The sequence below is a fragment of the Embiotoca jacksoni genome, unplaced genomic scaffold (assembly GCF_022577435.1).
Source record: "Embiotoca jacksoni isolate LCO1_2020_lvr unplaced genomic scaffold, fEmbJac1.0.p SCAF_9, whole genome shotgun sequence".
Lineage (NCBI taxonomy): Eukaryota > Metazoa > Chordata > Actinopteri > Embiotocidae > Embiotoca > Embiotoca jacksoni.
This window is the reverse complement of record NW_027185447.1, coordinates 2,295,582-2,309,953: the sequence shown is the minus strand read 5'-3', so window position 1 is coordinate 2,309,953 and position 14,372 is coordinate 2,295,582. Positions and strand designations below refer to the sequence as shown.

Sequence of the window (14,372 nt, the reverse complement as noted above, 5' to 3'; positions counted from 1 at the left end):
TGGACAATTCAGTGTTCCAGTTGCAGGACTGGTAGAAGGACTGTTGATCCTTTCTAGCTTATAATACCTAAAACCTAACTATAATTCAAGATGTTTTGTAGTTGGCCACTGCTAATATGAAACTCATTGTTGAAGTGAACTTCCTACTGATGTCAGACTGCTGGGTAAAAAGCTGATGGACGTCTACCTGTGTGTCCGGCCAGCTCGCGGCTGACGCGCACGTTTCCTTCACGGGTCTTCAGGTTGTAGATGGAGCAGATGTTGTCCAGACCGCCGCAGGCAACGTAGTTCCCAGAGGGGGCATAGGCGCACGTCATCACCCAGGAGGAGCGCAATGGGATGGCATGGACCTGGAAGAGGGGAGGAAGATTTAATATTAGATAGTATGCAGCGACAGATGGAGGAGGGGAACGGGGGAGGGGGGCATGTGACAAAGTCTGTCTGCAATATTAACTTAACCTTTCAAGGGCACAATACACACTATAAATAGCATTACTTGGCACCCTCAAAACACTTGTGAATTGTACTATAATGAACTGAGCAGTTTGTCACTGAACGAATCCAGCTGCCAGAAATGTGGGAGAAATCACTACTGATGACTTCATCTTTGATGGACAGGTAAAGACGACGCTTCGTCTGAGAACTATTTACAAACCAAGTCATTTGGAAACCTGCTGAAAGTCAACCGTCCGCATCGTTTCACGTTTAGACCGTTGCTACTTGTTATTGTGGCATCAGTCGGGTCTCATATCGCCATGTTGCTTCAATAACTTTTTCAATCTGTGGTTTGTTCCAGTAAAAAGAGATATCAGACGTGCTCGCTGCCTTTCTGGGTTTAAGACTGGCTGTGAGATTAAAGCCTGGTTAGATCTGACTTAAAGACGTACGGCATCGTTGGCACATCAACTTCAGAAGTCAAAAGTCCCGTTGGGCAAGTTGACCAACGACGTGATATTTTATCACCTCTTATTTCTTCATTTTAACCTGTTTCGATGTTAAAAATGTGCATTAATTGTTTCACTGCTCTAAGTTGGAACGTTACTGTTCACTGAGCCAATCGCAACAGAACAGAACAGCTTGTCTGAACTCGAAACAGATTCACATTAAACCAAACCGCATGCAACTTTCTTTCCAAAAGTAAAAGAAAGCACCACGTGTACAGTCCATGGAGACCGGTTCAGTTCTTTGAATATGGTGTTTGTACCTTGTTCGTGGTGTAGCTGTCCCAAATAATGAGTTTGCCGTCCTGGGAGGCGCTGACCAAAAGCCTGATGAAGAGAAAGACAGGATGACTCAAACTGTGCAACATTTTAAAATGACCCTTCAAACCAAAAGGAAAATGACTCGGTCCGTTTGAACCAGCAGAGCGATGACATGGACGCGGTTACTGAGCCGCTTTCCAAACAGAACAAGTTGCATCTTTCATTTAATTCTGTGATGAATGTTATGATATATTGTAATAAATTGGTGCTCAGTTCCTAATGTTAAATCCTGGAGTACAACACAAAGAAAACGTGCAACTGTCCAACACTTACAATTAGAACTTTACATTGTGTGGTTTGCAGTAGTCATGTACTTTGTTTTATTGATTTTGAATTTGTAACTGTAAGGGTGAAAATAACAAGCAGGATAATGTATTTTTTTTGAGTTAATATAACAAGATATAAAGCGATCCAATTAGCTGTCTACGTGTGTGTATGGGTAGAGAGGTGGGGCGACTTGTAGGACCATCATGGAAACCGAGAGTTGCAATGTTCAATAAAGATATGATAAGTTTAGTTGTGCACACTCTTCTTCAACCTTCCTTTAACCACGTCAACTTGGGTTTACTAATAAAATGAACGGATGAAATCTGAGCAGGTAAATCATGCGTGTTATTGAATTTAAAAGCTCTTAATGCACTACTTGTATTAAAGATATATTTGTTTCACAACATTATTTTAAAGTTATATCATCATTACGATATTCCACAGAATAGATGGAGGTGATCCTAAACTGGACAATAGCCGGTGTACAGATTATTTCTGTGCGATTCTACTCTCGAGTTCTCAGGACTATTTATTTATTTCCACATTTGGTGTGGTTCAAAAACACAATGTACGGAGCCTGCATCATGAGACAGCTCCCAGGTACCTCTGCGGCTTTGCTCTGCTATCTGGGTGAATCCAACAAAAGTAACCACAGCGACAGTCCCAGTGCACTCAGGAACAGGAAAAGGAGTGAACACACCGAGGGCTGCTGGGACTGAACATCTTAACTACCAGGCTGGCGGGAAGACGCTCACATGTGAGCACTCTGGCAGATAATAAGTGAGGGACAGAGAGGTTTGTGCTGGGAATTCTAAGAGAAAATGAGTCATCAGCTCCCTGGCCTTAAAACAAACACATTCAACTCAAGTAAGAAATACATTTAAAAAAAAAAAAACTCGTGGTGTGGGATAATGTCAGAAGCAGCCAAATGTACTAAGTTCAGATCAGACTCCACATCAACTTCCGGTGAACTGTGGGCGTGCCAGCTGGGAGACAATGATGCAACACTTCCAGGTGCTCACTCTCCAGCCAGAACTGAGCTCTGACATCAGCAGGGTTGGGAGGAGATACCCGACATTTACAAGGTGAACAAATCCAACCATTCTATTTATTGATTTTAGTTTTTTTTTAACCATCATGCACTAATCCTTTTTAAAACTGTTCTGAATTTACAAACCGTGTTGCTCCCTAACCATCACTTCGGTTTGAGTAACACCGAGGCTGTCGAGCGGCTCAGTGAAGGCCAGGGAGCGGTGCCGATTTTTATTTTAAGCTGAAGTGAACCGCATCAAAAGAAGAAGGAGAACGTTCGATTTGGCCATATTGAATGTTTACTATTTTTGTGATGAACTTCTGCTAATTTGCGTGTGTGATAAACTAGGTTTTTAGAAACTATAATTTTAAAGGTCCTTTGAGGATTTAAAGGTTAGCAAAAAAAAAAAAAAACATTCTGACAAATACTTTACATCTTTCCACAGATATTTCGGGTTGACTGCGAGCAAACTTTGTCAATCAAATACAGCGTTTTTAGTGTGCAACAAAAATGACCAAAAACTGAATTCAGCATTGATTTGAGAAGTTCTCTTAACTCCAAACTGCAGAAATGTAAAAAGGAAAGTCTTTTTTTTTTCCCCAAATACAAAAAATAAACTTAACTGTCGGGTCAACTGGTGGTTATGAAGAAATCTTTTCATGTGGGACAGGAGTTATGACTCACTGATTTCATGTGGATCGGGGTTATTTTGTTCTATATTCAAGCTTTCTTTTGAGGCCAACAAAAAGTACTATTGTACCAAAGTTTGGTATAAAAAATTTAAAAAAAAAATATCCCAGAAAAAAATATTTTTCGACCAGAAGAAAATATTTGGACCTCTCACTTGCACTGAAATAAACAAAAAAGGAAGAAATGCACTCTTTCTTTGATAAATCAGCACTCGTACAGTAATGATTTGAATTATAAAATTTAAACCTGCTTGTTTTATTAGTAAGGTGCTGACATATAAGCTGCCCATCCATGTACTTCCTTTATAATTATGAAAAGGGCCCACTCGACACTTTTGTTTGAGATATGACCATGAAACGGTACATCTGAGCTTCTGACCACAAAAAAGATTATTTTATTTTATTATTTCATAATAATATAAAAATATTTTTGTCTTACAGCCTTTATAAGTTTTTGTTCCACATCGTGCTACATCCACAAAATGTAACTCAAACTTTATTGACTGGGAAGTCGAAAAAACTAAAAGGGTTTCTTTGTCAAACTGTTGGAAATCCACCGCCGTCTTAATTCAAGTAGCGTCTCCATGGAGCTAAAAATAGCAGACCCGGCCTCGACTCTGGGTCAAAACATCTTTAGGCGACCTTCTTTCTGGGTGGCTCGATCCCAGCAGGGAGTCTAATAAACACCGTGACTTCCTCTGGAAGGTGAAACATTAACAGATGCAACAACAGTAAGAGCTGACAGGGTGAACGCAGACTTCTTCTTGGGGACAGGACTGGCGGAGGACGAGGTGACGGAGCAGTTTGCAGCGGTGTCTCTGTGGACTCGCACAGCAGCGCCGCAGCGATTAACTTGTTAGCTGCTGAGGTGGGAGGTGGGTTCAACTCTCGGGAGAAGGCCTTGTGTGAAACGAGGAGGATTGCTTCATCTCGTCTATCAGCCTCAACTCTCGCTTTAACAAAGGCTGACTCCATTTTGAGTATTTTCCCTACCCACATACCCCACCCCCAACGCACACAAACACAGCACGCAGACACACAACACAGCGGACGCAGGGACTGATGCGTGTCCGCTGAGCAGTCGCAGTAATAAATGCATTACCTGCAGTGCATGTGCACAAATAGCCTGCTGTTGAGCTGAACACAGAGTTTATGTTAATATGATAGATGTCTTTGGACAGCTGTAAAGAAAAAAGAACCGGTTGTGGATCCCGAGTGGAGTCGAGCTATTGTGGAGTGTCGTGATTTGACGAGGGACCCTCAGGAGGAAGCGCGAAGCACAAAGACAGTCGAGCAAGCTTTTATATCCATTTCCTGCATTTAGGCTGACGGGATGAAATATTCGGTTAATGGACAGAATGGAGTTGAATGAAATTACCTCGAGTCAGTGCCCCAGTGCATGGCATAGATTTTAGCCAGATGCCCCCTCAGTGTCCGTCTAGTGCGCATCTGAATTCGGCCAACAGGGTCAATGTTAGCTGTGATCTAAACAGGATTCAGAGAGAGGAAAGGTCACGTTGAGAGCGCTCTAAAGCTTTCTGCTGTTAGCACTCAAGCCTCGTGTAGCTTCGCCCGGTAAAAAAAAGAAAAGGAAAAAGCACTCTATAAATAAGCAACCGCATCACAAACATTAAAGCTGATTTTTTAGTGTATTTTACCTGAGACAGGGTAGCATCCGCACACGCTTTCCTGGCATCCTGAAACACAACAACCCAGTCAATCTCGACGTCGTTCTTTACGTTAAAAACCAGGAGACTTTTCATCATATTTCAAAAAAGACAGTTTCACTCCAATCGCAGTCTGTATGTCTGGGACAAATTCATTATCAAATAAACTCAGTGAAAATGATTATACAGATGTGTGACATCAGCTTAACAGCACTGTATTAATAGTACCCATTTTAGTAATAATAATAATAATAATAATAATAAATGTCATTATGCAACTCTGTTGCAATACAAGTAAAAAAAAAAAAAACTGACAAGATGTAAACTTTGCTCAATGGAATCACTAAAATGATGCTAATGAGCATTAAACAGACAGTTTTTACTTCATGTCACTGCAATCATGTGTGAAATGGAGTAGAGGGTCATGACGGACTGCTGTCATCCCACGGCTGCGTGGTGGCTGAGAGGCAGTGTTGCAGGCATTGGTTTCAGTGAATCTGATCCTTTGAGCCTATGTATGTATTATCATACAGTCACTGGCTATTAAATTTGTAAAGATGTTTTTTTTTTTTTTTTTATGCAGCAAGCTAACTGAAAACATGGCTTCATTTATGTTACATCTTTCAAATGTGAACATTAACAGGAAGCCTCTTTATTCTGCTTCCATCTGGAAGTCTCTGGAGGACACAACTCAACGGACAAATTGTCAGTCTGTGTTTATAACCAAACCGAAAAACCCCATAAAAACAGGCAAACTTGAGGACAATAAAGGACTTACTCTGATCTGGTTCTTGAGCTGCTCAGCCTCCTGGCGTAGCTGATCCAGTTCACTCATTTTCCTCTGCTAATGGTGTGCTTCGCTCCGCCGCCGAGACTCTTGCTGATCTGGAGGAGACGAAGAATGAGAGGCTCAACATACAGACATGCACATGCTGCATATTTCAAGTTGGTACCAACACACAAAATGCAAACCGAGTAATTTAAACTGTTGACATTGTTAAATTACATGTACGGTCTTGGTCCTAGTGTAAAGATGCTTTGTCTTCTGTCATGAATTTATGGACATGATTACTTCAACAAAAAAAACCCAGCTGAGGATCAGAAAGTGTCTTTTAAATCCATTTTGTGAGGCCCAGACAAAGTCGCAGGGAATCACTTTCTGGACAGCTCGAGACTTGTCCGTGCCAGCTTGAAACTGTTACCTAGCAACAAGCACTAGGCAGCTACTTTAAGCTTAAGATAACAACTTTGAGGATGATGTTGAATTTGTTCTCATTTCTATTCCAAACAACGGCTAACCCTTGGGCAAACATCTGACCACAATGAGCGGCTGATAACCGTTTTTCCACGGTCAAGGCAAAAATGCATTTGCAAAAAAAAAATCTTTTTCGGAGTCCACGCTGCTGTACAGCGTCACAACGACTGAGACGTACCGCCTACTGCCTGTCACAGCGAGGCAAAGGGTTAAGAGTCCAGATATCAAGACAGCAGAGCGGCCCGCCAACAGACCGGCGAGGGTTTCACTGCACTGCTGGAGCCCCAAGGTGCTCAGATGACGGGCAGCGTTTGACGAAGCTGTCAATGCTCCGGCCTCTGGACTCTAAACTCTCCTCCAATGTCATCCCTGTAATCCTGGGACACAGTTGATTCAGCTCCTCCAGCCAAATCCGGTTAAGACAAAACCTGCTGATGATCCTAAAAGCAGTGGCTATCCCGCTGACCCCAATCCTCTGGTTGACGCTCTTAACACCGACACTTTCACTATCCATGGAAAGAAGACTAATTCTACCAAAAACTAAATAAAAGATACTATTGAAACTAATATGATCTCTGACTGAGAGGATTGGAGACGTTGTGGAAAAAGACATTTCCAAATGGTACACTCGTTACTACTTTACGTGCGAGTTTCCATCACAGCAAGTAAAACTTTCCAACAGAGCTTTTCTCTGAAATGAATTATAATTTCAGTGAACACATCCAGTCAAGTAAATGTAAGATTTGACTTCCTTCTATGCTCTCTCCTCAAACCAAACCGAAAGACCATTTTTGATCTCATGATTTCACAAAACTCCATTTCCCTAAAGGAAATACAGTAAAAAAAAAAAAATTTTTTTTTTTTTTTTTTTAAAAACCCACCTCCCTGGCAATCAGTCAAATACAGACTAACTACAGCACCGTTTGCACCCTCAGCACACCTTACCTCCCTTTTTCTCTGGTTCCGATTGAGGTACTTGTGGTACTGTGCCGTGTCCTTCTGAATGAACACCTTATCCTTCAAGCGTCTGACACCTTAGGAGCTACCTGGCACCTGATTGGCCAGCGCTGCTAACTGGGTCTGCATCCAAGCAAGGCGCCTTAACCCCCTAATCTTGGTGATAAAAACGTCTCATGGTAATATCACTGGCTAAGTCTGGTCTTCTCTGTAATATGATTAGTATAATAGGCAAAGAAACCCACTTTTTCCACAACGCCAACTGAATTTGGAGCCTGAACTTGTACCAAACTTTAAAACTTGAACATTTAAAATCAGGTGGAGGATGCGAGCCACTCATTGACGAACACGTCCACAACAACATCGGTCCCTCATGACCAAATTATTATAAACATTACAGCTAAAGTAACTTTACCCTAAAGCCATTGACCACAAACTAAAAAGTGTGCTTCCATTGTCGATATACAGTATTTATAGCATCCCGTGTGTTGTTTCCTTGTTTTAATCATTTCTTAAAATCTTAATGACATAATTCCCGTCCGTCACCAGCGTGGTGGACTTGGTGACATTCAGGGATTGTATATGTTGTACCATCAGTCGCAAAGTGTCGTTTGTAAAAACTTTGTTGTGCTTTTGAAATGTTCACCAAACTGTGCTGTGAAACAATGTGAAGGGCAACAGATCCGCCCCCCCCGAAAACATATCTGCTCCCGATGTGGTGCTTTCCCATGGCCCCGCAACTTTTGTGGGAGGAGTCTGCAGGGCCAAAACATTGCTGGCTGTTCACACAGATCGCCTGATCGCTGCTGCAACATGTGAACAGCATCCATATTGTCTGTCCGTCCGTCTGTCACACCTAGTAAAGCCATTACAGCCCTTTTTAAACTAGTAACTTATTTTGCAACGTTTCTGCACAAATGAAAAACGTTTTTTTTTTGATGCGACGGACACATTTTTTTCACAGGTTTTGTCAGTGGATCAGAATAAGTGAATTCATCAGGGTGGTTAAAGTCCTTTTCTGTAGTCACTACTGTGCTTTATTAAATGTAATCTACAGGTTGTGATGTAAATGAAATCACCCAATTTAACCATGTAAAGTGCAGTTTGTGCGCAGCCTGCTGTTTGAGTGGACCAAATGGAAACTAACATTTCTACTACATACATGGAGTAATGTTTTTTTCGCAACAAAAAACTGCCAGAACACTAAAACTTATTTACACCAAAAGACATGAAATCTTTCCTGGTGACGCTGCGCCATTCCTGAAAAAGCAGCTGCCTTCACTTCTTTCTTGTTTTAGGGGCTTTTTATCTTCACTTTTGGCTGAAACAAGCGAAACACATGCTCTGTCTGAGATCAGGTGATCAATGCAGCCGGTCTCATCCTGAAATATTACTCTGCTAAAATTGTGCTACTTTCTTACTGCTTTGCGTGAATGAATGCCAAATTATGTTTTACATGATGTCCTCTGAGCTCCAGAATAACCTGCCCTCCAAAACACCAAACAGGTCAATTGCAAACGGTTGGAATTTAGAAAGCTGCTGACAGAAACATAAAACAAAACAGTACTCTTTGCTGGTGATTAGTATTTAGCATAAGAGGTGTGATTCAGAGGACTCGTTTTCCCTTTTGCTGGTGGTGGGAGTGTTGAAAGCACTGGCAGCCCAACAGATAGAGCCTCGACTTCACTGCCTCCTCTTTCTGCCAGCTATTTTTAGAGAGGTGGTGGGGGAGGAGGAGGAGAAAGAGGAGGAGGGAAGCAGACTTCACATTTTCCAGCCACTCCTATCAGCTCCGACATCTCGAGCACAACACAGTGACAAGGAGAGAGGAAGTGTAATTTGACCCCCCCCACACACACATTTCATTGGTATTTCTTCTTCCCATAAGGCAGTGATCATAAATGCATCATCCATTTTCACACCAAACACATCCTCTTCACAAAAGGGAACATTTCTGCTGATGTTTCTTTAAACGCGGTAATAATGATTAAAAAAAAAAATGATCAATGTCTCTACAAAAACCTACCTAATAAAAGGGATTGAGGAACAGTGGCCGCTGATTTAAAAAGCTAATTTCAACCATACTAAATGGTAATTTGTATTAAATTAAAAATATTTTTTTCAAAATATAATTTGATTTACCTGTTAACAAATTGTCCCTTTGTCCCCTTCTGAAACCATAAATGTGCAACGTTAAGGTACAACAAAATGTGTTCGCTGCCAAAACGTCCAATCACACCATTCAACACGTCCCGTACGACTAACTTCAGTGGCAAACGAACTGGGCCTCTGATGACACTTTTTAAATCCCCAACGTTCAGGGCAGCACATGTGAAGGGACAGAAGTCAGAGGATGGCCGGGCGGGGTTTGGCTGTAGATTTTTGGGGCAGGTGAGAGGCCTCACCCTGATGACATTCGGAGCGGAGTAGGCCGCGAGATGTTCTGGTGCACAAGAGGATAGAGGCAAGAGAGGCAAGCTGGAGGACAGAGCCAGATTAAACTAATGAGAGTGAACAAGCAGAGGACAATTGGGAGGGTAGCTGCTAATTAACCCCTTTGGTAAAGGGGAGCGCGGCTCGGTAAGCTTCCCAGCATTTAACACTGAACGGGGTCGGCCTACGCTAAACTACACTCAAGTTTTCTTGGCCTTCCTGAAATACAGCTTTCCTAACACGGTGCTCGGCCAAATACGCTGTACTAATGTGCACATGCAGTACAGAGTGCTAGAAACACAGTGCAAAGAGTCAGTGCAGCATAAGGAAATCCCGTATAATGATGTATGCATTTGATTAATGGTCATGGAAAGTGATGTCACCGGGTCAGCGACTGGGATCTTCCCAGTCGAGTACGACGCTCCTTCTGCTCAGATGCTGCCGTACTTGTATAACTGGTCTTTTTTCTTTTCAGACCAGGTTAAAAAATATGAAGGCAGTTTTTTCCTGGAGCTGGCTCTGTCCTCAGCTGCCATCTGTCACACCCCTAAAGAAAACTTTAAAAACATTCATCAAACTCAATCTGTGCCAACTGGAGGCAGAAGGAGAATTTGATGATTTTCCTAATCTGGGGTGACAATCGAAGATGAATCAAAGTCGGGTGAAATATTTTCACTCTCGCCAAGGATTCAACTTCATGTTGAGTCATTTTAACAAACCCGACTGACTTGTCAATTGTTTTCATCAATACAAGAATCTTAATAAAAACTGGAGCCTTGGCTACGTCTGAATTCACTATTGTTTACCGTTTTGTTTTTTTATTCAAATACTGGAACTTTGGAGGTCATGTTTTAGTGTTTTCGTGTTGTACTTGATCCACATCCCAAATCTTAGAAATTCACAAGAGCACAAGTTTAAGTTTTGCACAGGAGGGTACGTATTACCAAACAGTTTTTGTGCCGTCAAAGATCGGTCCTCGAAGGACTTTAAGAGCCGAAGACTAAAGGAAAATGACTGGAACAAACATAATGAAAAATGAGGAAACAATAGGGACCTGGTACATCTGGTGTAAAATTGGAGTTTGAGTGGTGGTGTTGTACGCGGGGGGGAAATGTGCACGACTACGTAATCAGATATTTTGATATTTTCAGTCTCAGCCATGTATTGAGCACAAAGAAGTGTTTTAAAGGTGGGGTAAATAAAGATAGTGGTCTTAATAATTCATGCCCTCCTGCCGTCCCACCCCTTCCCTCCTTAGGGCTGCATCCCGTCTCCGTTGTCTGATTGTTCCTGCTAACTGGCCTCTGCAGCATTATATATTCTAGTGCTTCAGAGTGCCACTTAGGTTGTGGTTGGTTTGCTGCTCCCAGAAACAAACAGTATTAGCTGCAGCGGGGTCTGGATGGGGCCGGGCTTTGTTGCAGGTCAGTCCCCGGTTGGCTGTGGAGGAGCTATCGCTGCTGATCATCAGCGTCAGCATGCTGCTTCCACCTTCGAGTGAGTGTGTAGCTTCTCGAAGCAGGCGTTTCCTTTTAAAGGGTGTTTCCTTCGCTGTGCTCGTCTCTCTCTTCCCTTTGTCAAAACATTGAGCGGATGTGGCGACAGTGCACACACTTTACAAATATACTTGCTCTGTGGTTTCTTCTACTACCACTTGCCATTGTCCATCCAGCCTCTGCACCAGGCTATGCAATCAGATGCATTACGGTAACAGGTTACACAGGACATCCTGACAGGCGGGCTTATACTAACAGACAAATGAGGGGATATAAAGGGAGGAGACGGAGGGGGAGGCTGGCGGATCAGCAGGAGGCCCGGTGCATGGTGCTACAACACCAGAGGACGGGCCCCCACTTCCCACAAAACTAGGTCAGTCTGACTTGGATTAGGCCGATCCCATGCTGTCGAACAAATAATCAAAACTGACTCGATGCAAGAAGCTGAGTGCACTGATTTAAGACGCCAAGTTGCTCTGTTGAGCCACTGTGGGTACATCATGAAATGAAAGAGGGAACCCATAGGTATGAAACCACAATTAATCTGATACCGCTCATGGTTTAATATATTTTGTACACCGCAGTGTATTTTCTTGGGTGAATGCGGGCAAACTCAAGTGTAAAAATGACAATATTCATTTTTGAATTTGCGCATAATCAGGGGAATCAAATTTGTACTTGTAAGATGAAACCTAGTAAATCAATCCTTTACTATTTTCTCTATACATGTGATTTCTAGTCAACTAACATTTCAGCTCACAGGTTATATACTTGGGAGGAGATCATGTAAACGAGGACCTTTTTTTTTTTAAAGTCAACTACTTACTCATCGCCATGTTTTATCATTGTGGTTGATAGGTGTTGTAATTATGTCATTTTAGAAGCGTAATCTCGGTTTAGTAGCTAGTGTCACAGATTCATTACCGTGACAGCCTTGCTGTATATAATGTAATGTTAACAGTAGCCCTGTGCTTTTAATCCCAGCTCAGACTTTACAGTGTCTAGCGACAAGTGGTTTGTTGTATGATGTGGTTTTGCTCCATCTGTGGTCACTACCGAACCTACAGTTGAGGGGACTGATTTATTTCTTGCACAATATTTTTCCACAACTTTTGATTTTTTTTCAGTGGTGGCTTTGTATTACACGACAGGCAAAAACACCCGTGTTTGCAAAGCATTAAAACACACATGCTGCATACTGAGTGCGATCTGCTCCACAAACCACTATATGTGCCTGGTTTCATTTTGATAAAAACTCCCGCGTGGTTTGAGAACGCCGGCTGTGACGAGTCTGGTTGTCGTTACGGCACATGTGTGAAAAACACACGAATCTGAAAGTGAGTAATTTCCCGATTATACTATTGAAAACAAGGTCACCAGATCCCATTCAAATTTAAACAAGTCACAAAAGCAACAATATTTGATCCTTCTTCTTTTTTTTTTTTTTTTGTTAAAGTCAAATTTATATTTAGTGGGTGAGACATGTTTTGCCTACGTTGGAGCCAGAACGGTGAACTGGTGGATAGCGAAGCTCTGAAACTCGCTCACCTGGCTAAAAGTGGAACGGCGCTTTCAGGTTCTCGATGCAGCAGCATCGGCTTTCAGAAAAGCACTCTGTCTGGAGAGGAGCCACCTCTGCTTCTTCTAGCCATTCATCCAGTGAAAGAAAACGCTGCAATATTTAAAAGCACCCTCCGTCCCCTATGCTGTTTCACTTAGGAAATCAATTACCGTGCTCAGCACCCCGTCTAAACAGTAACGACTTCTTAACCACCGAGCAGCCCTACCCAGCACACTTTCAACAATACACATCAGTCAAACATTTTCAAATATGACAGCGAGCTGTTTTTAACAGTAAACCGTCCTGATTTAGATCTGTTGGTCTAAATAATACCCAATCCAGTTTCAAACTTTTATTGGTTTAAAAAAAAAAAAAAAAAAAAAAAAAAAAAAAAAATGAAGTGGAACTTCATGCTGGGAACAGAAAGATGTCCAAGTACAAACTTACCAACACATCACCTGGATTTACAAAGTTTCCACTAACCCTATTTTAGGCTAAACGTGGACTGTGAGGCTGGATGAGGTGGAAAAGTACAACAGTTAGAGCAGATCATATCCAGCATTGACAACTACTCAATATAAAAGCCTTGTGGTTGTAATCTGGCGTCAGAAATAATGAGACCGCTCCTTATGAAAATATGACTTGATGACTGTTTGCTGGTTGACTGGTTGCATTTTAACAATTTACAGTAGTGTACAACAGTGGGGGAAAGATGGTGTCAACGCATGTGTGTGTGTTTTTCTTTCTTTAGGTCTGGCGGGTGGGTGGCTGGGTGGGGGGGGGGGGGGGGGGTCCATCTAAGTGCTGTGGTTAAGTGATGCATGGTTAATGTAGCTGAAACACAAACCAGGGCAAAGAAGGCAGGAAGAAGGGGGCTGATGATGCAGGACGAGAAGACAGAAGGACATCGCTCCTGGACATTTTTTAAAAGCTCCGTCCAATCTCACTCACTTTGTCACTCTCCAACACACATCCTCTCTCCGACTACCAAATATAAGGCCACGACAGGCCTGTGGAGGAGAAGGTGAAGTCTTACTCTCCCTGCCTGGCTAGCATCAACATGAACCTGCGACATGTTTCTATACTGGGGAGTTAGAGTTCTGTTTAACATCGTACACCAAACTATTTGAAAATATCAAAGCTGCTCACTTGTTTGGAGGAGACTTTAGAATAATTCAGCTTTTTTTTTTGTTTTTTGTTTTTTTTACAGCCCGTGTGCTATTTTAATCCTGTCTGACATCATTTGGCTGAAATGTGTCATAGTACACGTAAAGTATAGCTGAACATGCCTGGAGGGTCGGGTGATACAATTCGACACAGAAAGACTGAGTCCTACACAAAATACTGTTACATTTTGTTTTTTTTTTAAACAAAAAAAAAAAACATTTTTTCAACGATTATTTCTAGTATCGATTTATCTGCCGGTTATTCCCTTGATCAATCTTTTTATGAAAACTGAAAATTTGTCAACGTGGCACCATAGACTAAAGAAACCAAGTGACGTCCTTTGATTTCCTGTTTTATCCTGCATACTGTCCAAAACCCCTAAAATACTCAAAATAAGGAGTAAATTATCAAAGTTGCAAACTTAGATTACATTACATTTCATTTAGCTGACGCTTTTATCCAAAGCGACTTAAGACAAGACAATAAGTGCATTTCAACCATGAGGGTACAAAACCCAGAACAAGAATGTATCATGTTTGGTGTATTTGCTGGGAAAAAAACTGACCTAATGATTCATCAATTAAT

General features: G+C 41.9%; 1 protein-coding gene across 1 annotated transcript in view; it reads right to left on the bottom strand.

Annotated features, from left to right (window-relative positions):
- The window catches only part of gnb1a (guanine nucleotide binding protein (G protein), beta polypeptide 1a), a 34,740-nt gene that overhangs the window by 7,848 nt on the left and 12,520 nt on the right, over positions 1 to 14,372 (bottom strand). Inside the window, exons 2-6 of the mRNA XM_069140094.1 lie at positions 5,697 to 5,803; positions 4,910 to 4,948; positions 4,630 to 4,736; positions 1,205 to 1,268; positions 188 to 350 (exon numbers count right to left, since the gene is read on the bottom strand). Coding sequence (XP_068996195.1) covers positions 188 to 350; positions 1,205 to 1,268; positions 4,630 to 4,736; positions 4,910 to 4,948; positions 5,697 to 5,753 — 430 coding nt within the window. The 5' untranslated portion in view covers positions 5,754 to 5,803. The remainder of the gene's footprint in view (positions 1 to 187; positions 351 to 1,204; positions 1,269 to 4,629; positions 4,737 to 4,909; positions 4,949 to 5,696; positions 5,804 to 14,372) is intronic.